Here is a 25,428-nt window from a genome sequence, read left to right as displayed (position 1 = left end):
GGGTTTCTAGGCAATTCACTGTTTTTGGCCCACTTGTTTTGTGATTTAGCTAAAGAGAGAGAAGACAGAGAGTGAAAAAGGGAGAGAGAGGACAACAAGTGTGGGTTGTTTTTCTTTCTGCCCGGCATATTGTTGATGAGTTGTAATGCAGTGTAATACAAGTGGTGGTTAACCTCAACGGCCAAGAGAAGAGAAGGAGCAGGAGGGGACAAGAAAAAGAAAGACAAAACAAAAGACGGAATGAAAAAAGACACAAAAAGAAATAAGGCGAAAGAAAAAAAAAAAGGAGAAGAGACGAAACAAAGGCGGAGACGGATATAGAGACAACCTTAAGGGGGTGGGTGGGTTGGTCTTGAGAAACTTGTGCAAAACAAAGTTGTTTGGTGGTGTGACCACGCCTGCTGTGCATTTTGTTTACAGTTAGAGTGGGAACATGGTATGGGGAAGGAGGACTTATTGTGCACGGTGACACATGACGGCTTACGACTTGCAACAGATACCATCTGTCATTGTTGGGGCAGAGGAGATAAGACTGCAAAAGACTGTCAAGGCTGTCACTGTCAAATACCTCCACTGGAAAACAGCTCCTTATCACACTAGTCCCTCCACTAGGAACAGTACACTCTGTTTTTAACACATCAGATTTCTTTTTATTCAGCTTATATTTTTAATTTGTACAAGTGTAGTGTGTGACAGTGGACACATGTTAGTGTTGAACTGTTTACAGCAGAAATACACTTGTTACTGCATGTAATCCTATCTGTGTTTAGTCTATTTAGAGCATTTATATCCCTCAGAATAAGGCATCCACAGACTCAGAAACAGGGTACACAAATGTGAATAATAGTGTTAAAACTATAAGTTGATTAATCACTAATCAATAGCTTATTGTTATCAAATTAACCAAACAACCATGTGGGTAACCAATGAATCCTTTACAACTTTTATCAAGAACATAATGCCGCCTCTCAAATGTGACAACGTGCTGCTATCTTGGGGTTTGGTGTTTTGGTAAAACAAAAGAAGCAACATCTTATAGACTAGGAATAATTAACAGACTCGATCATGAAAATAATCGACGCTGCACTAATGAATAAACACATAAACCAGAACCTAATTACCCCTGACTAAAACCTTAGTTGCGTGAGAGCTAAGAAGAGACTGTTTTGATATTTTGCAGCCATCTGCCATTGCATGCTGTCATAGCAATGACAGCACAGTCTGAACGGCTGGTGTGACAGACGACAGACACCGAGCTGGCCCTGCGAGTCTAGGGAGGGGCTTTCAAAGCACGCACGCACACATACACACACGGCACCTGCATTCCCACAGTAGTCCGAGTCAACAGTCACAGCCCATCCCCCTCCCTGACACTATCAGAAAGGGAGGAGGGACTGGGCGAGTGTGTGTGTAGGGGGGAAGGAAACCCTTCCAGAGACAGAGAGAAGGGAGTGATTTAAGCTCTTCTCCCCTGGTTGAGGGCAGCTGGAAGGGCCTGGAGTAGAGGTGGGAGTAGAGCAGGAGAGGGGTGTGGGGGGTGGAGGGTGAGTGATGGAGGGGGAGAATGGTCAGGGGAAAAGGGAGGAGAGCGATCCAGCTGAGGCAGCAGATCTCCACAGAGGCCCAGTGCCAATATCAAGGTGCTGAGTGAGCCAAGACGGGGAGCTCCAAACACACACAGAGGCTTACTCTCAATGTGAAGTCAAAAATAGCCACATGCGCAAACACGCTCCTCGCTTGCCTTCCTGCAAAACTCAGTAGTGAACACGCAAACATGTCCACATTCAGATGCTTCACACACACACACACACACACACACACACACACACACACACACACACACACACACACACTACTCTCAAGTGCTTTACTCACCCTCTTCCCTCCAGAAGAAACTGTTGTTGCTTCCCTCTTCACCTCTCTCTCGAGCCGTGCACAGCCTCCTGTCAGCTGAGACAAACTGACAAGACAAGACGCACAGTTGCACGGACGGCCTAGAATGGACGCCATTGTGCTCTAATGACCAGGCCTGCTGAGATGACCCTTGACCCCCAGACACAGGCTGTTTGGTCAGCAGCGGACTGGTGGGAATGACCCTTCGGCCGACACTGACCTTTGGATGTTCACTTCTCACCGAAAGCTGCAATTGATGTGTCCGTCTGACTTTTTGTTTGTGTGTGTGTGTGTGTGTGTGTGTGTGTGTGTGTGTGTGTGTGTGTGTGAGTGTGTGTGAGTGTGTGCGCAACCCCGCTGAGCTTCATAAGCGTGTGAGCATTTGCATCAGCAACTTGATATCGGCCTAAGAGGTGCATTGAAAAGCGAGCAATGCAAAAATATTTAAGATGAAACAAAAACATACGTCATTTTATCATCCAACTCTGTTCTTCGGGTTGTTTTTCAAGCAGCTCCTTTGCTGGAGAGTTAGCTAATACAGCTACTCGATCACACCCTCTCTGTACAGAATCTGTGAGAACACAAGACACGGCAGAATCTTATCTAATCCTTATCGCTCTGACTTCAGTCCAGTCTCTCCAGTCTTTTCTGGTCTCCTTCTTGTGTATGAAGGAAGAGAGGTATCTCAGTCAGCTCGCCCTTCTGTTTCGTTCTCGTCTCTGTCTGAGGTTCACTTCAACCCTTTATCTGCTCCGCTTATCAGGCCAACTTCAGCTCAGACACTCCTGGCCTCCCTCTTCCTCAGCAGTATGTCACAGAGGAGACACAGGGTATGGAGATCTCTAAACCGATGTCTGTCTCCCGCTCTATCCCCGTCTGCTTGTCTGCCACGATCTCTGTGTTCGTCTCGGCTCCTAAGTACCACTGGAATGGGAGTAAATCACTCTGCGTGTTGCGTGTGCGTAGCATCAAACTGATCTGAATGTTTGTCACCTTATTCATACGTTGAAGAACATGTTTGTGAAGGCTGTTGCTTTCTGTAGACATCAGTCCTCCTTCACACATGAAACCCGCAGCAGTTAAATTCTGACTGTGTGTCTGTTTCTTTACTACTAACTTTAATATAACACCGATGTGACAATTCAGCAGGAATTGTGTGATCACATGTTGGCAGTCACTTCCGCACAAAATAAAGCGGAACTGGGAACAAGGCACCAGTTTATATTTTCTTAACGTTATTTGTTCCCACATGACATGAGCATTCTGTTTATATTAAGCAATGCTTGCAGAAGACTTGTGACTACCACGTTGTCTCATTTTTTTTGTCACATTTTTTGTTCCCTCTTGACCTGTGTCGAAAGATTCGTGGAAGGAAGGTCCTCAGGAGGCAAACGGGTAGAGCGTCATACACAGAAGATCAACAAAGGGGTTTATCTGAACCAATCACGGCCAGCAATAACTCTCCTGAACCACAGCAAAAAAATGGAAATGACCTTACTGACCCTTACCCCTGAAGTTTCTTGTGCTTTTTACCAGTGAGGTCACTGCCTCCACTGACAGCACCGGCAACTTGAATCTTCTAGAAGTGCTCTCTGCATTGCATCAGCATTTTATCACTGAATTAGGATTACAAAATAATGCTTCCTTTTCTCTTTGATAGTGTCACTATGTGAGATCTTCATTTTACGGTCGTAAGATGCCATCAGAGGCACTAAAACACAATTTTCTGGTGAAATGTGTGACTTGGCAGGTGTGTGAGTGATGATATGGCTGTTCGGCCCTGTAGCAACATTCGAGACAGGATAAGTTGCACCGCCTGTGGCCATACTATCGGTCAATAGCTGCACAACAGACACGGGGTGGGGGGACTTTTTTTTTTTTTTTTTTTTTTGATGGTCACCATTCAAAGTGTTGTAAATACGCAGTTCCCATTCACAGTCCCATTCGCTGATTCAGCCTCAAATAACAGCTTCCTGATTTTATCCATTGTACCGTACGAGACTAGGCGAGGCCTGTATCCTGTGTGGACTACAAAGTTAATTACACACAATTGAAAGGTGTGCCACTTTAATTGTTCTACAGGGAAACGCAGGGCCCAGAGGTACAGAAAAACACCCACTATTACACTTCCATAAAATCATTAGTCATTTACTAAGAAAAAAGCTCACTATGGAATACAGACAAGCTTGTTAAGTGTTTAGCAAAAACCTGACGCCATTAAATCAAATGGGAGACGACAAGAGACTTGGCGTAGAGCAAATCGGGCAAACGCATAGGTGTGCATGTACATACACATACGCTATGATTTACTGTGGGCACTACCAACCCCACTGTTGCCTGAGGGATGTGTCTGGGCTCAGAGTACCATAGGGCCAATGTCTGAACCACAAGTGGCCCAGTCAACTCCTTACACAGTCATAAACACGCCAGCATTAGTAACAGCTAGTTAAAATCATTCCATGAACCTAAGGCGCTAGCCTGCTATGGCACAACATCCTGCTACAATAATAAAATGCACCTTATAATATTTTTAATCTACTCCTGTATAATGGTATGGTAATGTCACTCTGACTGCTGGTCGGTGCGCTGCTGGATGGAGTGACAGAAATATATTCATGTCCCCAGAGGTCGACGCCCTCTTGACTTTGATGATCCCCTGACTTTTCCTCTTGTGCCACCACGAGTTCGACATTTTTGTTTTTTCTTCAGTGAAATTTCTCAACATCTTCTGGTTGTATCGCCATGAAAATTAGGTGCAGATATTCATGGGATTCTACAAATCCCTCTTATCCCTAAAAAAAGCCAAACCTCTCGGCGCATCAGTATTTCACGCTGTGTTAACACAAGCAGCCAAACGAGAATTTTGCCTATATAATCTTAGCAATTATAATAGCTGATCTAATCTAAGTAAACAAGTAAAGTAAAAAAGACTAATAACTGGGCTAAGCATTTCTACAGAAACAGACACATCAGTATTCAACAAGATACCTAGCCCTGGGTGTGGCTGAGTCGTCAGCACCCATCCCATGAAGGGTGGATGAACCAGGGGCGGGGTCTAGCATGATGTCATGCTTCACAGGAGTGAGTCAGAGTTTGATAAGCTAAATTAATGTTTCACTCACGACAGCTTTTATTTACAGGTTTCTGGGGGTTTATGGGTGCATGTTGGTTGAAGAGCAGTGATACACATCTGCATAAAACACACACATGCAGTACAAGCAGACATGCAGTATTATACATTTGCACCTAATGCCCTATTATACGTTCCCTAGGTACCAGTTTGACTTAACAGCAGTGACATTTACACTCATGGTCTCTGGAGTAATTTACACAGTTTGGCATTATGCACAGCTGCTTTACTGTTCCATGCAGTAGACTGATTTAATAGCACTCAAAAGTAGGGTGGCACCAGGGCTACTTAGCACCGTGTATTAGTAGAACTACAGGTCCCAATAAAACACAGACCCCTGTTTCATGAACTATATATTGACCCCTTCATAACCTTCTTAAATAAGCTCACACCTCCCTGCTGATAATGAACTGGTCCATGTAGAAGTATATTAGTGGTCAGGCCCAACTAGAAGCAGTGGGGGCGTTTGGCCAAGACAATAAAATATATGTGCAAAAAATATATCCCAGGGCCCTGCGAAACTTGGGCAATTAAAATGGAAATGTAGCATGGGTATTTACAGCCAACAAGCGAGCCCACAGTGGGTGCTCAAGAGATGCAGAGAGAGAGACTAGGAGAGAGAGAGAGAGAAGGAGAGAGCTGACGAGAGACAGTGGCAGTGTACAACATGATTTAGATGCTGTGAGTGAGACTGCAGACCTATAATCCTGAAGGCACAGAACCAGACAGAGACAGAGGCAAGGCGAAGGGGCACGCTCTGGGAATGAGAGACCAAGAGCCACAGCAAAAGAGAGTTTGTGACAGCAGGCAAAAAAAACAGGGAGTGAGAGCAAAAGAGTGATAGAGAGACACAAAAGCAGAGAGAGATCGAAAGGGAGAGAGACTGTGAGATGGAGAGCAAGCAGCCAGACATGCAGGCAGACTGTCCGTCTCTGGTTTGTGGGAATGCGGTAAAGACACAGTAGTAGGCAGGGTCCCGGCTCTGAAATTAGAGAGTGGCGCTAAGAGAAGGGAACCAGAGCCAAAGGCCGTCTGGGAGCTGCCAGGGGCTGCATCCCCAGCGCGCTGCCGAAACACGATTTACTGCTGGGCTGCACTACAAAACAGCACACCGCTCCTGGTGCGCTATCTTCCTCGCAGAGGAGTGCGCCACTCGCCACTTGCATTGCACGCTATCGAGTTCACGACGCTATAAAGATACCACATCAGCGGTGGGAGGTGTCAACGTGTGAAAGGCCAGTTCAGCCCGGTGCGGCAGGGTGGTGCAGCGAGTCAAAGGAAGGTTGCTGGATCAGGAGTAAGGACAAAAATAGCAAAAAATAAATAAATAAAAAATAGTGTGTTCGGAAAAGCCACAAGGGGTAGCGTTGATGTGGGCATGTTGCAACAGGTATAAGAAGCTGAAGTGCATTATTGGATTTCTGGAGGTTTATCAGGCAGCAAAACACTGCACAGTAATTCATAATCCCACATGAAAGGATTTCACAACTCACTGTGACTGTCGTCTTTTCCATAAGGGAAGCAGAAGAATAACACTCTTTATGTTAGAGGGTATGCAACCTGGACTACTACGCTTGCACACATTTAATTAGCCAACACATTGTGTTACCGGATGACATTGTATTACACTGAAGCAAACGTTTGGCAAAAGTTTTCATTGAAGGACCCTTCTTTCTTTGCTAGAGTCCTCCAAGTCTGGGGCCCTGCAATACCAGCAAGGTCATCTCACTGAAATGAATGAGGCTGTATTTTTGACACAGTCCAAATGTCAGTCAAACGGGGTCTAATGCCTTCTCTCCCCGGTGAAATGTTTGTGAGCAAAATACCGAAAGCCTCGCAGCTCCAGGGGGCGCTGTTCTGTAACAATGACAATGACCTCTGACCTCCCGGTGGCAGGAAGACATTGAAAAGAAATTTTTTTCCTTTTAGGATGAATGCATTTTTTCCCTCCTGCACCGAGAACACAATGCTGCAAGTATATTTGCACAGATCTACATCTTTTATCCAGAGACTTGTATAACCATTGGCAGTGCAGAGAGGCCTGTGCGGGATTCAAAGAACTAGATTTAATCAAAAAAAAAAAAAAAAAAAAAAAACTGGAAAACCATTTTAGGTTGTTGTGTGCTGCAGCTATATCTGAGGGCAAGTCCAGACATGCAGGGAGATACTGTATGTGCTTGTCTGCAGCACAGGGCAGTTAGGAGTACGGCCGCTGCACTGAAGCTCTATGCTCTATGTGTGTGTGTGTGTGTCTGTGTGTGTATGTGTGTGTGTTTGTGTGTGTGTGTGTATAGCATGCGCTTCCTTTGCCAAGTTTCCTCTCTTTGTTTAGACCGGCCTGGTCAGTCCGGCTCCCCGCTGAGCACACTGCAGCCAAATACACACATATATCAAAACACAGCACAACAACAGACAGGGTGCTCGTAGGGCAGAGAGGTGCTGGGAATAGGAGCAAAGGGGAGTTTGGAGAGAGACAGGCTGGTGTCTGTACTGGAAAACAGAAAGAGAGGGGGAACAGAGAACTAGAGAGATAGAGACTGTTGGACAAGGGGAGGTGGGATGGAAGCAGACTCATCCTTTCTAGCAGAAGGAAAAAAAGACAGACAGTCGGTCACTGTGATCATCACTCCAATTACACAGGAAAAGGGAAAGAGTTGAGGAAGACGCAGAGAAGTGGAAGAATGAATAGAGCGACACTGATGACCCAGAGGAAGGGAAGGAGGAGGGAGTAGGGCAACTCTACAGTTAGCCCCTTTCCATCGAAGTGAACCTTGGTGCTAGTTCTGGACTGGTTCTAGTGCCAGTTTGGAGTCGGTTCAACATGTGAACTGGTTTACTAATCCACTGGCTGGACAGCCACCATTAAGCTACTTCATTATGTTCCTGTATACATGTCAATGACTGTATATAAAGGTGGACGACATGACCGGCTCACCAAAAGTGAAGCCAAAACATCTTGATCGCCCCCTGGTGTCTGGCTACAGGTCATAACAGTATTGGTTTTAATTAGTTATTTAATGCTAAAAAAGAGGGTGATTGACAGCTGTGTGTGTGTGCTCGCAATTGAGTCAGGCGGCATATGGGTGGGACCTCGATACCGCAGCTCGAGCCGCCGATCACTGCTGCGCAGACTCTGGCTCCAAATGACATTGCCAGCGCAAGATGGCAGGAGGCGTAGTTTGGCTTCATTTTTGTACAGTGGGAGGAAGCGGATACGCGTCGTCCATCTTTATATACAGTCATTGATACTATATACTGTATACTGTCTGTATACGCCTCAACTTTCCCAGCAATGCTAGTACCAAGCACAACAACATCAATGGTGGACAGCATCATCTTTTTTACAAGTGTTGCTCCTGGCTTTTGCGACTGTGCCATCCAAACATTTTGATTTTTGAACATTTTAACTTTTTAAAAATGGTGGTCACAAAGTTTTAGTTGGTCTTGCCGGTCATGATAATACCACCCCAAGCCCCTGACGTAAGCGGTTCTTGGTTCCAGACCAGCAAAGTGTTTGTGCCGCTCTCAAACCAGTTTTCCTCGGACTGCCTTGGTGGGAAAGGTAATAAGGGTGACCACTAAAACTGAGATGCAACTATACAGGGTAGCAATTTTATAAGTTTATAATGGAAAAAATACAAAAAATCTGCACTGTTAACAAGAATGAAAAACATTTGTCTTACTACACTAATTAACAAAGAGCAGCTGCAGATAAGAGAAATGTTTCATCATTGTGCCTGAATAAAACAGTGGCAATTTAATGCACTGAACTCAATATCCACACAAAGTAACAGACTAATACAAAAAACAAATCTTTTTTTTTTTTCATAATAATAATAATGAATTAACTTTTTAGTGTTAGTTTTTGCCTGTTTGATTACTTTTTTATACAGCAATCACAAAACAGCCTGTTTGGTAGGCATGAGTGTGCTCTCTGTAGGATACCAACATAATTGTGCACATGGTATGCAGATAGTTAATTCCCCCTTTTATTGACGACAGAAAAAGACTGCCTACTGTAGCTTTAAATCCTCTGAATCTTTCCAGTGAGCTTAAATAGGCTGAAAAACAGCCATTCTCTCAAAAAATCCAATGGAGCATGACATAAGAACAGTGGGAACCTCGCTGAAGTCCAAAAATGTATAAATCCCTCCTTTAAAACCTTTCATATCTCTGTATGTGGTCGATGACGTGCTGTTATAACAGTATTACTGTTTTTGAGTTAAAAGCAAATATTCCCTCTAGTCTTTAATTTCTTTGAAATAATTTTGCTGTGATTGTAAAATTCAAAGTTTTTGTGGAGAAGATAACATCACAATTATCTGCACAGACACTGGGCACCAAAAAGGGATTCCTAGTGATGTGGGCTTAACTTGTCCCAGTAGCTAATATCCAAAACTAAGGAAAACATTGGATACAACACATTTATTGATGCAAACGCTGCAGATCATTAATAGATTTAAAGCTTGAAATGCATTTTCCTCCTCTGCTTGCCCCCAGCTGTTCAGTCTCTAGCCCATCCTGTGCTGGCAGAGGAGATAATGAAGCTGTTCCTGTTTGCTGCAGCACTGCTGAGAGCGGAGCTGAGGCACTGCTGAATGGACAACACTGTGTGAGTGTGTGTCCGTGTTTGTGTGTGTGACTGCATTTGTATATTTATGCGTGTCTGGATATCCACTTGTATTTTTGTATATGGTCTAATGTATAAATATGTATATGTGTGCGTGTATGTTTACCAGGCCCTCATCTCTTAAGCCCTCAGCTGGGTCTGGATTGGACCAGTCTAAACACACACACACACTGATGCACACATACTCCTGCCCCCCTCAAAGCCATGCTTTTAGAGACGAGGGGCCCTAAATGCCTTACAGATGGACTCCTAACAAACACAACACTCTGTCTCGGCCCTCAAGTATTCCCAGTATTTGGCCTTGCTGTAATTTACAGCATACTTACCTAATTGAGATGCTATTAAGTTCAGGGCATGGCATTCTTCTGCGTACGCCTGGTGCTAATGCACATGATATAAGCGTGACATACACAGAACAGTATATTTGCCCTAATATAGCGGAGTGAAGTTAACCACAGAGTGAGTGTGATCTATGGTCCATGTAGCGCACTTAGAGCAACACAAATAATGATGTGCTGAGCAGAGACGTGTCTGTGCAGGTCTGGAGGGCACATTAGAGGATGTTTTCCCCGCTAGACACTGCTGATGGTTTTACACCCACCGACTTTCTGCAGTTTCCAAATTCAACTGATTACTGCTTTAATGACATTTCACATTATGATGGACTGAATATTGACTGTGGAACAAAATCAGAATAACTGCACACTTGCTGCTGAACCATGATTTTTTTTTTAACCACACTGAAAAAAGCATTTTTTGAAATTGAGCTATACGGTGCAACAGGCTTGTCTTTGAAAGTATTTTTTATACTTTTATGTATATATGCAACAATTAGCAAATACAATTTTTTCATATACAGTTTTAACACTGACTTAAATTTGAGTAAATCAAGAGAAAAAAAACAGAGACGGCTTCCTGTAATTTCTAGTTAAAGTTACCATCAGATTCTGGTATTTTTTTATTTTGTAACAGATAATTCCAAGCACATTAAATTTAACAGATAAAATTCATAATATAAGTCTTGACATAAAGTATTTTTTAATATCTTCTGTTTTCTGTTTTTTCAAAATATATTTTGAAGGACTATTTTGAACGACTTATTTAATTCAGTCATTAATTATATTTAATAACATTCTACTATAATTAATCTAATTCCAGAAAATAAAAATTGACATAATATTTGACCTTTTAGAAGGTTTAGTGTGGACTAATATTTTTTCAACCTTGTGAAAATCTTTCAACGTCGAACAAAACAAATTTCTCTTCCTCCATAATTAAAGGCTGCTCCCTTCAGCTCTACACACTAACTTCAGCCTTAAGTTGCTGCACAACACTTCACAATATTGTTAAATCGCTGAGACAAAAAATAGGGTCAGACTAAAAAAAGCAAAAGCTTGTTTTTCAGACAGACATTTACAGGCTGTGTGAAAGCATATTGTTGTAATTTCACTGCCCTTTCTGTCTATTGCTATGAGAAAAAATCCTGTTCCTATAAAACTGGGAGAGATTTACCACAAGCAGCGGGCCTGTCTTCATCCTAAAGCATGCAGCGAGCTCCTTTCTGAAAGGCCACGCTGACGCTCAGAGACACTGGCCACTGTTTGAGCTTGTCGTTTGGGTATTTTTCATCGAGTGCGTCTGACAGAAAGATAACACACTGTCACAGAGTGCCATCCATCTTCGTTTCCAAGTCGCTCCTGGAGAATTCAATCTCGAGAGTGTGGGGTTAGACACACTGGTGATTAATCGACTCTATGCTCATGTGTGTGCGAGTGTATGTGTGTGTGTAGAACTATATGTGTCTTTGTCTGTGTGTGATAAATCACTGTCTGACCCGGTACAGGACACACAATGCCTGAGCCTCCGTCAGCCCACTAAAGATAAATTCATCTACAAGTGATGTGCTGACAATGGTTGGACAAGAAAATGATTCTATCTTACTCACTCTGCTGCGACAAAAAAAGCCAGACCGGTCCATGTCTGGTGTTTTACAGGGAAATTGGAATTTGTCAAAAAAAAAAAAAAATTAGCTGGAGGCCAAGAAGAGCGAGTATTGAAAAAGGCATGGGAACACACTCTTATGCACACACGAACCCAAACACACAAACATGAGGGCACGGAGTTGATGAATAATTCCTCAGGGCTGTTGGGCAAGATCCTATTCAGAAGTGATTCAACTGTGACACCAGGGCTGTGTGATTAGGTTTACTATTATGAACAACATGCAGGAGGGAAGGTGACGCAGGCCAGAAAATTACACAACGTTATGAAATACAGGCAGCGATGCGAGACAAACAACAGTGACAGCGCCGGAGATTCGGTTTGCAAACAATTGACAACAGAACTCAGGGGCAACAACGAACTTCATCCGTGGTGTATTTTATCTCATTACGCACCTCCTGTAAACTACAAGCATTGTGGATTCAGCTTGAGCGTTATGTTTGGACGAGGTATTCTATAGTTACTGCAACACAGGTATGAAAATCGGCCGAGATTAATTATACTATGAATTTAATTACATAATCAGCACCTTTCAGAAATACAAAGCTGACATATTTAGTTTATCTAGACTAGACAATAATATTTGCAAAGTGCAGGTCTATCTGGAGGAGGACAAGGGAATGCACCAAGTAACGAGGGTCGATGGGTTCATTCACCTGCTGCCTGAGGGGAAAAGGAAGCCCCCTTTTCCATATAACAGGTGTGCCGGCCCGTCAGAACCATCAAAACGAGAAATTCACACGACCAGAAAGGAGAGACGGGAAGAGGGCAGGCGCAGAGGTGAGAAAAACAGTAATTATGAAGGATGGGCGGCTATTGGCACTCCTCTGTTCCACCTTAAGAGGTTGCTTGTTGCAGCAATGCGTAGCTCTGATTAGGGGAACGGTGATTGGTTCCACATTGTTTAAGGAGGGAAAAGCGGCCTGTATCAGTGGGGTTCCACTGATTTGTTTACCAATTACCCACCTCTCAGTTTTATTTTGCCTTAATGTCAAGGCAGAGCGAGGAGAAGGAAGAAGTGAAAGAGAGAAAAGAGTGGGAGAGAGAGAGAGAGAGAGAGGGAGAGAGAACGAGAGTCATAGGTAGGAGAGGCACGACTGAACGCAGGTTTATGTTTCCAATCAAGAGATTACGATCACAACATGCAGCCCAGAGCAAATGGGCTGGAACTCAATCACAGAGGGAGGTCTTTAGGCTCAGAGCGTACATTGGTTCAAGATCATTACTCCTCTCTCTGTAACAAAGGGATCTGAAAACAGCAAACGCATGCAAACGTTAGAGAACATCAGTGTTGATGAGCACACACAGAGATGGGAAGGTAAATGTTGAGGCAAAGTGGGGGAAATCCTGAGCTGGCTGACTTAGAATAGAAAAAGAAGTGGCTGCAGAATGCATTGTTCTATTGTATAGGAGTTTTTTATTTACTGTAAGATGCGAGAACAACTTGACTATAAGGTCAGCAACCCGCTTTAAATACCGGTTTCATGAAGAAAAAAAAAAAAAAAAAGCATGCTTGAGCGCACAAAAACGCATTTCCAAACTTTTTCCAAATGCACAAAAGCGATGCCACCGGTCAGACAAACAGACAGCAGATGTATCCACACACCAAAACGAACAAACACATGTTAATTCATACCCTCTGATTTGCACACGGACAGACACAGAGACAGACAGGAAGGCAGACACATTCACACACCGGTCCAACTGGTACAACAGTCCCCACAGGGGAAATGTGTATCTTGGCATCACACTGGTACCAGAGTCGGCATCATGCTGGCATCACGTTGTGCCCGTTCCTCTATGAGACAGGACACGCCTCGTTATACCCGTGGGCTTCATAACACAGCTGTTGCCTTTTGGCTATGCCTCACTGCATAAAGACTTTTTTTTCTTTAGCGCCCCCCCCTCCCCAATGCCAGCACTTCTCTAATAATCCCTGATGGAAACATAAATATCCAACTAACCTATCTGTAATGACAGGAAAAAAAAATAAGAAGGGCTGGCATGGAAAATGATGAAAATGACCCCTCCCTGAATAATAGTAAAGAAAAAAAAAAAACAGAATGAACCAGAATGTAAGTGCAACAAAAACACTGAAGAGATGATGATAAGGTGGAGCATAGACAGGAGGTGTGTGTTTGACCTTGGCACAGATTGACTGAACCCAGCCACAACATGGGTCTTATCAAAAGATTCCACCACACGCATTCATCTGATAACAGAGACACAAGCAGGCCGAGTCACACTCACACACACAGACACACAGTTACGCAGTCACTCACATGCTTCTGCTCATGAACACCGGGCGTAATCTAATCATTTTTATCTCTCTTACAAAACACACACACACACACACACACACACACACACACACACAGAGCAGCAGCAGGAGTGTGCCTACCTTATCTTCTAGCCTGATCAGTCGTGCTCCAATAGTTGGGTATTCCTTATCTTCCCCTTTTCCTAAGGAATGAGAAGGGAGATGTAAAATTTTGACTGGCACTGTACATTGAGATGGTTTTTGGTACTTAAAACCACAAATATTGTATATCTTCTTATGGATATCAAAACCTTAAATAAAACACTGGAAAAGTGTAAAATATGAGACCTTTAACTGTTTACTAAACATAGTTATCATCAGTTGCAATTTATAACAAGACCAACATAATGCTTAGATCCTTTTTTCATGAATAATAAATATTTGTGTCATTAACAAATGGAGAAATAATAAAAAAAAAAATTACTTATCAACAACTTGATGGCGGTTATCTACTTAATAAGCAGATAAGTAAATGATTAATTCCTATTAACTTATTACTGATTTTCTCTATGAATTCAAAACAAATGTACATCCACACACGCCAGCTAACACATGCCTATATACACAGCAAAACAAGCAGCACACGTAAACATACCCACATCCAAACAGAGAGATATGCGTACACATCAGGGACCATCTCTTTCTCTCTTATTTAGTCTGGCACAGCTCGTGTATGTGTGAGTTATAAACACAGGGATGGACTGAGGAGTGATGGCTGTCTATTGTGACTGTTGTGTTGCGCTGTGTATTTACCTGGAAGAAACATTCCTGGCTTCCCCAGCGTGCCGTCCAGCCTAGGAGTAAGAGACAAAAGAAATTAGACTGGGAAAGGTAAAAACACAGGCCAGCGCTTCATTCCAGCTCATGAACCAAACAGTCAAATAATATAAGCCAATTTAGTAAAGTGCCAATAAAACTAAACAAATGGCGTCAGCTTGAACAGCACGGACATTGCTTTTAGAAAAACCCACATGCAAGTTTTAATGGGCGGATTAATGAATGCAATATTGAGATGTCAAGCTTTGAAAATAAACAGTAAGAGTTTGAGAGGTTTCACTTGCCCATGTGGACCGTTAGTCGACTATAAATCTACCAAAGCAGGGGAGGCATTTCGGTACACATTGTAAAGCCACTCTCTTCTTTTCATCACCTTAAATTGAGGGTGGATTTTTATCACTGCAATCATATGTCTTTAATTATCCTTCATTTATGCTGGTGACCCCATTTGATGCAAAGCGGCCACTGCGTTATTGGAAAAGTCAGATGTGGCCCGTACTGTGATGTTGTCTCTTTCCTTGCTTTTCTTTTCTGTTAAATTTTAGGTTTTAGTTTAAATCTCTTTTTCTATGGTTACTAAACGACTCGGGTTTTATGAAAAACGTTGAATTTACTAGAATTGTTACTATAAAAGATTCTTGACTCTATGTTTCTTAGTATTGAAGCTTTTAGAATAAATCTAATTCAAGAGTCAAAAAAGGAAAAAATCATTCTTTTGTTGATTTACTGATACATGGTTTAAAAATTTCACAGTGCATTACCATGGTTCAGCTGAATTACTGCAAAAGGTGTAATGAGGTCCAGGTGACACACTTACATAAGTTTGACCCAATTTATTATCTAACTGACCTCCTTCATGGGAGAGCCTTGTGTGGTTGGAAGACAGAAAATCACTTCAAATGGACAAAAGGACAAAAGATTTTTCTTTAGTGACGACTGAAATTGATTAGAGCTCAACAAAGCACAAGGTGTAACAAATCAGAGACCAGTGAGGCTCCTGTCGGTCAGATGAACAGTAAGAACAGTAACAAAGTGTACTGCAGGAGCATGATAAAGGTCCGACTGACAGAAACTGTTAAGAGTTGCATAATAACTGTAAACTGAATAGGGACATGTGTAATGGAGCCATCTATCCTCCTGTTGTCTTCATTTGACCTGACGTCAGTACAGCTTAGTTAAGGGCAAGACCACTGGCTGTCATTGGGCCAGACAAAAAGAAACACAAATGTTCATGGCACAATGTGACACTTGGGCGAAAAACACGGCCCAAATGAAGATTGAAGATTTAACTTGAAAATGAGAAGCAATGTTTTTCATTCTGACTTCTTTGACTATGAGGTGGTTTCCAACATGATGGCGCAAAAGAACATGGACAAAAAAGTTGGAGACAGAAGGAGAAACAGAAACAAGATCAAAGACGCCACCTTCTCTGTAGCTCCTTGATGCGGACCATCATGTTCAGGTGACCCTGGGAATACTGCTCGATCACGTCTCGCACGTCATAGGGCTTCCGTGCTTGCTGTGGATCCACGAGTGCGCACACACACACACACACACACACACACACACACACACACACACACACACACACACACACACACACACACACACAGGGACACAAAAGCCATTGTCAACCATGGCCTCTGTTGCTTGGGCCCCGAAAACATCCCCAACCCCCTTGGGTGCAAAGAGTTCATTGTTAACGCATTGTGTGTATGTGTGTATGTGTGTGTGTGTGTATGTGTGTGTGTGTGTGTGTGTGTGTGTGTGTGTGTACCGACAAGTGCATGGTCATGTAGAAAGCAATCGTGTTAAGGTCCTTTCACAGCTTTGTTCAGTGTAACGTTGATACAAGCGGCATCAGAAAGAACCCAGTGAACTCTTTAGGGTATCCTTGGTATACACAAAGTATAGCCTCTGCAGCTGAGATCACTTAGGCCATAATTGAAAACATATAGAACACTTGGAGACAGTAAGAATATAGGAACCATTCTGCAATAACATGTAGCATGAAAATGATGGCGAAGTATCTCAAACATGATTATGTTTTGTTAACTCAAGTATTTTACTGCACAAAAACTTTTTCACAGATTTCTGCTGACTTCAGTGCTAAGTGACGCCATGTCCCGCTGTGTGTGTGTGTGTGTGTGTGTTCTTGTGTGTGTGTGCAGTGCAGTAAGTGAATTCCTACTGTAGCCCCAGAGACAGGTTAGTAGATTTCCCATGATACTACGCCTGAACTGAAGTGAGCACAAAGAAGACATGCAGGTGCAAGTTCCAGGCATTTACACACAAACACGCACGCACACACATGCACATGCACAGCAGCGCGGCAGCTGATATATGCCTCTGGGGCTCCCCCTCCTCTTCCTGTATAACCCCCCCACACACACACACACACACACTACACACACACACACAACACACTTCTCTCACTCTCAACCTGTCTCTCTCTTTATTTCTACGTCTCCCAACTCTGCGGTGTTTCTCTCTCCTCCTCTGGATTTCCTTTTGCTTACCTGAAATTTCTTCCTGGCCACAAAGTACTGCATTCTGCGAAGAACTTTTACTGCGGATCTCTGGGCATGGGACAACCTGTGACAGAAAGGGAGACTAATTCAGTCCAAAGGAAAAACACTGATGGTTAAGTCTACAGATGTTTCCTTGAGGTGAAATGTTAAGCGGCTTGTTTTGGACTGAACTGTTACCTGTTAACTGTCTGTTTCATGCCTCATGGCGCTTTATATATGTTTATATATGGACAAACTGGGTAGTAAAAGAAAAAAACACCAAAAGAGAAAGAAGGCTGCATGCTCCAAGCCAAGTCTAATTGCTCCTAGGTGCACTCAAACATCGCTGGAGAATGTGTGTACCACGCAACAGGAAAACACATGTGGCCCCTGACAGGCGAGCACACACATGTCGACAGGTTTGTGCATTCATGTACACAAACATACACATTTAACCTACAGAGATATGTGTCAACGCAGATTAACCCCCGCTCCCTATCTGCTCCAGCCTTATCAGTCACAATTACGACTCTGCAACCTGGTGCAAAGTGAGACAGAAGAAAACCAGACTCAGTTCGCGTCAAGAGGAGCCTCCAGAAAACACACGTCCCTCAGCTCAAAGCAGCACATCTGTGTCAACACGAGGGAAAACCCACTGGTACGGAGCTAAACACTGAAACAGGAACCACTGGATGCAAATAACACACATACACTCATACATAGCGAGTGTATGGCACGCACTCGTGTTTGTTTTTTCAAGGAGGCACTCTGTGTGCTATGCACTGGTGCTCATGTGTTTTATTTGTTAGATAATGCTAAAACATGTCTGTGTGTGTGTGTGACAGCAGCATGTTTGGATGATGTATGATGATGAGTGAAAATTGATGATGAGAAAACACGGATTTGGATTTTGTTGAGTGACTGGATTTCAGTGGTCAGTGACTGAAAATACACAAACAGTGAGCGCAGATACGGATGGTCACAGCCACACACATGCACACAAATTACAACAAATCAGGTCTAAGAACCTAAAAGAGGCAGACAGAGACCCAGGTTTTAGGTTACAAAGTTCTCAGGACTCCAGCAATTAAAGAGCTGTCATGTGAATTTGAGAAAGGCATACTGTTGTATTATATTTTCAAGGGCACGGAGGAAGCTCAGAAAACATATATCATATCATCACATCATATATTATGAAGCTATAAAGTGTTTGGTGTTTGTTATTTATTACATAGCAATTAGGGCTAAACAATGAATCCAAATATCATCAAAATCGCAATATGGCCAAGTGCAATATCCAAATCGCAGGAGCTGCAACTTGTTTGATAAAGGTAACGTGTGTCACAACAGACCATGATGAAGCATTGTGGTGTGACAGCGCTCCCGGCCTACAAATCATATTCTGCAGATGTAAGAGAACGTGCTTGTTTGGTACAAGACCCAACAAAAAATAGCATCATCATTTATATATATATTTTTTTTTTCATCAAAAATTAAATGCAAAAATGACCATTCCAACTGAAATCTTGACTCATATCGCAATATCTGCCAAAATAATAACAACAATATATTGGGTTTTTTTTGCAAACTGTTCAGCCCTAATAGCAATATATGATTTTTAGAAATTCCTTGTCTGCATGACAGACATCCCCACCTGTGGCCCCAGTGACAAGAGGTTTTAATGCTAAAACAAATGATATATTCTGAATTCATTTTTAAAGGCATTATTTCAAGGCTCTCCACACTTTTCTATGACTCAGTATGACAATGTAAACACTGAGTCATACCCGTTTTAGCTATGAAGATAATCTTCAAAGTGTGTGTCTACAGATGAGTTAAATACTAAGCACAATCAGTTTCAGGGGGTCAGAAGGTGCATGAATCAGTGCAGTGCTCAGTACATCAGTGTTCACCACGAGTGCTAGTCCACCTTTATACTTTCAATGTATTAAAATGCTGAAGAACCCTTTAACTGTATGTTTGTTAATGCACAGACTTTATTCCAACACATAGTGAGATAAAGCACTCAGTATTACGGTTTTTCTTTTTTTTTTAATAGTAATATATTGTAAAAAGAAAAAAAAAAAAAAACAGCTCCTGTCCTCTGAGTGACTAGGACTTTTCTTTTGCTCCCTCTTTTTTCTGCCCATTTCTCTGTCTGTCTTCTATTTCATGTACAGTATGTCTCCGAGACAGGTGACCTTTCAGCCATCTGTTGGTATCAGAGACATCAAAGTTAAGCTGGTAAGCTGCGAGACAGTGTGTGTGTGAGTGTGTGTGTGTGTGTGTGTGTGTGTGTGTGTGTGTGTGAAGGTGGATTTACAGAAGACTGACGTCACCAGATGCTTCTCGCTGAAGAGATGCAGAGGAAGATGGCAGAAACAAAAGGGGAATTGAAAACAATAAGGTGCTACTGCAAACAAATGATAAAGAAAAAAAATGCTCTTATGTTTTCTGTAAATACTAAAAAGGATTGCTTGGCCACTTCTACACACACTTGTCTGGAGCATATATACTGTGTGTAATGACATGCACAAATGCAGTTTCAGAATGCGCTACATGTTTGCATGTGTGTGTGTGTTCTTTGCTGCTACTCTGAGCGTGACTGCAGCTAGAGATAAGTTCTTCTCCACTTAAAAGGCTCTCAAACATAAAATGAATGCCTCCATTCTTATGTCAAAGCCTATGCTTTTGTACGCAGGCTGGTAATGCATGTGTGTGTGTGTGTTGTTTTGAGCATGTCTCTCAAGCTACGTCTCAGTCAAAGCAGACACACCCACATGCACACACACACACACACACACACACACACACACGCTCAACACACAGAAACACATCCACCACCCTCCCCCCTCCCCAAACAAGGGTCTTTGTGGAGTCAACAAGTCGCTCTGAGGTCTTAATTAGGCAGAGGAACAACAAAAGGACTTAACAGACAATGCGTTGACATGGGACCATAAAACCTGAACATCAAAGGCCGTCGGGCTGCTGTCTTTTTTCCTGCCCTCCATGCAAAGCTTGCCCGAGCTATAGGAGGAAATGCACACAAACAATACCAAATATAAAGAGAGTGAGGCCCTGTTTTGGGGTAAAAAAAAAAAAAAAAAGAGTCCCCCCCCCCCCCCCCCACACACACACACACACACACACACACACACACACACCTCCTTGCCTCCCCCCCCCCATTAAACATTTGGCAGAACAGAAACTGAGGGAATGTAATTCCCACATCTCTCTGCTGATGCTGCCCTTCAAACACTTTGCCGGCTCTGACTTTGCTTCTTACTCATCTCTCTCTGATCCCCTCCCTCCTGTCTTTTCTCTCTGTTTATTTTTCATCTGTGCAGAACATTTGACACACAGCGTATCCCGGGGACTCTTCTTGAGTCAGCACGGTTCAGATCTCACCCACGACGACTTCAATATTCTTTCCATTGTCCTGCGCTGTATGATTCACTCTCTATTGGGAAGCCTGGTTGTGTGTATTTTCTTTCTTCTACGGATTACACCCCAACTTCTAGCTTCTTCTCAACAGCCTGGCTATTCTTCATTAGGTCAACTGTAGAGGTCATGTACAAGCTATACTTGTTGGGAGTCATGAACTGCCCTTGTCGCTCTCTTGAAAAGCTGTGACAGATTTAGCCCCGTGGCCTCCCCTGGACCCTTCTCTCTTAATAAGTTTTCTCTTCTTTCATTTTCAGATGGTCACTTTGGAGATCTCAGAGTTGTCAATGGCAACTCTCCCTCATTCCCCACCCCCTCTGCTCTTTCTTTGGCAGGGGACCGTCAAATATCCTGTGCTTCCATGGTGCGCTGCAATAACCTTGGAGTCAGTCAGGAGAAAGCAGCCTTAGACATCAATGTGCTATGGTCAGGACCCAGCAAGACTGCTGGCTTGTAAGTGTGTGTGTGTGTGTGTGTGTGTGTGTGTGTGTGTATGTGTGTGTGTGTGAGATAAGCTTTATAACTGGTGCTTTGGTCCATCAAAGAGATGTGCTCTTCTTCTGTTCTCCACAAAAACAGACGTTCCTTTATCATATCTCGGAAGGATAAGACGACTACATTCTTTCAGGCATGTTTGATCTATAAGTGATGGCATACCAGAGGGTGCCGTGGTAAGAATTACAAGGGTGTACTGCTGAGACAATATATCCTAACAGCTGAGTTTCATCATTCACTGGGGATTTTAAATGAATGGGCTTGGATGCAGTTTGAATGCAAGAAAGACCCTAATGTGGATTAACCTTTGATGGTTGGTGTGATGAGAAATTAAACCAGCTCTTGGAGAAGAGGAACGAATTTAACCCAACTTTGATTTTCTCAGACTATGTCTGTGCTCAGCTGGCTAAAGCTGAAAATGGCTTCTGCATGTGAAAGGGACGTGCATCTACACCGGTGTTTTCAGGTGTTTTTCTTTAATATTGCAAAGTATATATTCATATTGTTTATAGGGTATTTCTGTCCGACTTGAAATTCTGAAACGAATGGAAAATGGCTAAATGTGTTTGTTCAGTTGGTAAACAATAAAACTGTGCATCACAGCCAACATCGGGCCAGGAGTATGGCTACGTCCACACTACTACGTTTTCATTTGAAAACAGTGTCTTAAAATGAAAACAATTTCCTTCCAGACGACCATTTTAGCTCTGTATCACAAACGATCTCCATCCATACTATCACAGCTAAAAAAACACACACATACATGACCTTTCACATAGACTGGGCATGCATGAGCCGGTGTAAACAGGATGCAGATAGTCTACTACTGCAGTTGATTAGTTGCACAAAATACTATGAACGAGGAACAGCAAAGGCATTTGTAGCCTTAAAATGCAGAATTTAACTGCACAACAGCTGCTAGCAGAAACAACAAGGTCAGTAACGCTTGTAATTCGTCATTCGCATTCACCAATGGTAGTCGTGACTGGTAAGACTAAATTGGCCAAGCGTCCGTGGGTGTCTATGTCATCTTTTCCAAAGGGTCTCTCTATTTTTTGAACTGAAACGGGGCCAGCAGCAGTTTCCAAAAGTCTCAATAACTCCGGAGTAGTGTGGACGGCAGACATAAAGTGGTGTGTTTTGAAAGAAAGCGGCATCACAGTAGTGCGGAAGTAGCCTAAGATAGACAGGTTAGGTCAGGTTCTTGACCATAGCACAAACTGTAGATGGTACCGATTAACATTGATCAAATCACCATGACTGCAAATTCATCACTCTCGCTCTCACCTTCCTCTGTTGTTCTGTTGGGTATTGGGAGTTTTTTAAGACTGAACTTGACATATTCAGAACCTGAACCTGAAAGACTCAACTGCATGACATGCAGCGCGGCAGCAGCTGGTTAAATATGGCCTCTGATACAAGAGTTTCCCTCCTCCCAGCGTCTCTGCTCCAGTTGTTTTCATGTCCCTCATTCCCAGATCAATAGACACTGATCAAGACATGCTGGAGACAATACCAGCGAGCAAGCCACATCAAAGCAGCGCGCCCATTAAGAGCTGATGACAAAGAGAGAACAAAGAGAGCACGCCATGTTTGATGTGTGTGGCCACAGACAGAGAGAGAAAGAAAGAGGGAGAGAGAGGGAGAGAGGCCAGAGATACTGTCGGTTCTCTATCACCATCATCAAGGACATGTTTGTGTAAATACATGCAGGAATGAATAACGCAAACGGAGACAAATGCAGCGCTTCCATCTTTGTCACACCTTATTTTCCACGCAGTGAAGATCCGCAATATCTGATTCATCTTTTTTGATTGAAAAGAAACACGAGCAGATGATTTGAATTTTTGTGGTTATATATGCTTTTCCATCATTAGAAACTACGTTGCTTGTACAAAGTATCCCTATACAGTCTGATCTCATGCACACACACACACACACACACACACACACACACAAGCACACAGTCACCACTTAAATCTTAAGGTGTATGTGAACAAAAGTGAGCAAGAATCCCACCGATGAAAATAAGCCCTCTCAAGAGATGGTCGCCCCCCCGGTGACCTCAGAGGAGTCCCGCCCAGGTTTAATGTTAATGACGGCGAGTCTCACAACCTGTCATTATTTGAGAAGAACAGAGACAGACACAGCTTTTTCCCACCACACAGAGAGAAGATTGGAGAGGAGTGCGCTCTTCACAAGTACACTAATGACTGGTGAACTCTTCTTGACACAAGCCTAACTGCCAAATTAACTAAGAGATTTGGGCGAGGAGGTTTCCAGTTAGAGAGCTGAGAAAATGACAAACTACAGCCGTGGGAAAAATGCTTTTTACTAGGGTATGAAGCCCACAAGGAACTAAGATTGTAACCTGTAAAATACAGACAAAAAAAAAATCAAATTGGAAGTATTTTAAGGATATAAGTTCCCATGGTTCCTTACATCAAACATAGATACGGTTTTACACAATATTTCATACACACATGAATCCTACAGTCAATCCTCTGAAGATGTGTTCTTGCAGATCTTGCCTTCAACAAACTGGGTGCAGTAAAAAAACAAACAAAAAAAAAAATAGAAAAGTGGGACAATAGCTACCTTATAGATGTGGCCAGACTAATTCAGGGTCTGAAGGTTAATGTTCCAGGCCTAAGGTGTAGCCTAAAGATGAGGATGTGGCTGTAACTATTCTTCAAAGTGAGTCTAATTAGAGAGTCAAATAGAGGTGGGGTTAATGACCCCCCTCTTTGGTGCCAGACCTTCTACTACTCTAGATGTTTAGCCTAAGGTGTGTCAGTAAAGTGGACATGAATGTTAGTCACGTATCGGGCTAAAAATGTTCTTTTCATAAGGCATTTCTCCCCATTTGTCTGATTTTTACGGATGTTTTGGTTCTACTGGTGAATAGCTAACCAACTTATAACCAACCAAGCAATAGACATTTCCATCCCTACAGCCCAAAGCATGGCTATTGGTTGGTTGGTCAGGCAACCACTTTACTCCACAGTAAAATGTTTCACCAACTTTCGTCTAGCACCATCATCAGGTTGAAATTTCAACTTTCCTTATGCTTTGGTTTTTCTCTCTAACAGTTTAGTTTACTTTACAACGAGCATTAGGGCCTCATGGAGCCACTAGTGTTGCTACTGTATAGACTCTTGAGACCAGTACACGTCATCAGAACTGTTCTTCGGATGGTTGAGTAGCTCAGGAAAACCTTTCCCCTACAACCTGTTTACTTCAGATTGGAGGGGCGCTGTGTCCCACCACTTCCGTTCACACCCACTTCATGCCACGATTGGCCAGCTGTGTGGAGGTTAGAAAATGAGCCAGGGTTACAGCATTTCTCTCTAACAACACTACGAATGTCATCTGGGAAAGAAAATCTGCACCGTTGTCTCCAGGTCTTAGGGCTAGCATATGGCAGACGCCAACACATCCCACTGATTCCCTTCAGGCCACACTGGCGGTATCTTAACACGCCGGCTGACATGATTCAGCTGGTTGAAAGAACACGTCACTGTCCTATTTCCCAACACTGTCATGCTCTCCAGAGGAGCAGCAACAGCCTTTCTCTGAATCGACGTATTCAATGTCTCGCACCTTGTCTTCTTTCTTTATGAGGCATCCAATGCATGACATGCGCATTAACTAACTAAGAGTTTTTTTGTTATGACATGTGTGTTACATAGACAATAGTAAGATGATTTCCTTTTGCTCTGTATGGTTCCATCACTTTTCCAGACGGTCACTTGTAAGCTCCCTCTAATGAGCTACACTTGAGAGGCCTAACATTTGACAACAAGAGATAATATAAAACAGCTAAGCCTTGTGAAGGGGCCACACACACAAATCCACATGCACCGGCATCCAGCGTTCAGGCAAAGAGGCACATATACAGACACAGGCTTACATACTGACGCATGGACAGCCAACAGATTCACAGTCCCTCCGCGTTAAGAGCAGCATTCTTGAGATCTAGTGTGTTTTTCTGTGTGTGGTTATGCGCGTGCACGATATGAAGACAGGAGGGCGATTGGGTTTCTCCAGTGGGGGAGGAGGGGGTGAGGTGGTGAAGAAGGATTTATAATTCATGGCCTAATAGGATTTGTTGCTGTTTAGCAGGATTAGGCATGTTAGAGAAAGAATCTATTTATTGCTGCAAGTCGGGGGGTCCCCTCTCCTGGGTGGGGTGGGGAGGTTTTTAGGGGTGGAGAGCGGTGAGGTG

General features: G+C 43.0%; 1 protein-coding gene across 1 annotated transcript in view; it reads right to left on the bottom strand.

Annotated features, from left to right (window-relative positions):
• The window catches only part of LOC111229774 (potassium voltage-gated channel subfamily KQT member 1-like), a 161,190-nt gene that overhangs the window by 40,678 nt on the left and 95,084 nt on the right, over window positions 1-25,428 (bottom strand). The window contains exons 12-15 of the mRNA XM_022756245.1: window positions 17,271-17,346; window positions 16,176-16,270; window positions 14,728-14,768; window positions 14,056-14,117 (exon numbers count right to left, since the gene is read on the bottom strand). Of these exons, the coding sequence (XP_022611966.1) occupies window positions 14,056-14,117; window positions 14,728-14,768; window positions 16,176-16,270; window positions 17,271-17,346 (274 nt within the window). The remainder of the gene's footprint in view (window positions 1-14,055; window positions 14,118-14,727; window positions 14,769-16,175; window positions 16,271-17,270; window positions 17,347-25,428) is intronic.

Source organism: Seriola dumerili, unplaced genomic scaffold (genome assembly GCF_002260705.1).
Source record: "Seriola dumerili isolate Sdu_G_001 unplaced genomic scaffold, Sdu_1.0 BDQW01000242.1, whole genome shotgun sequence".
Taxonomy (NCBI): Eukaryota; Metazoa; Chordata; class Actinopteri; order Carangiformes; family Carangidae; genus Seriola; species Seriola dumerili.
Note: the sequence above shows the minus strand (reverse complement) of the source record. Positions and strands in the feature narration are given on the sequence as shown.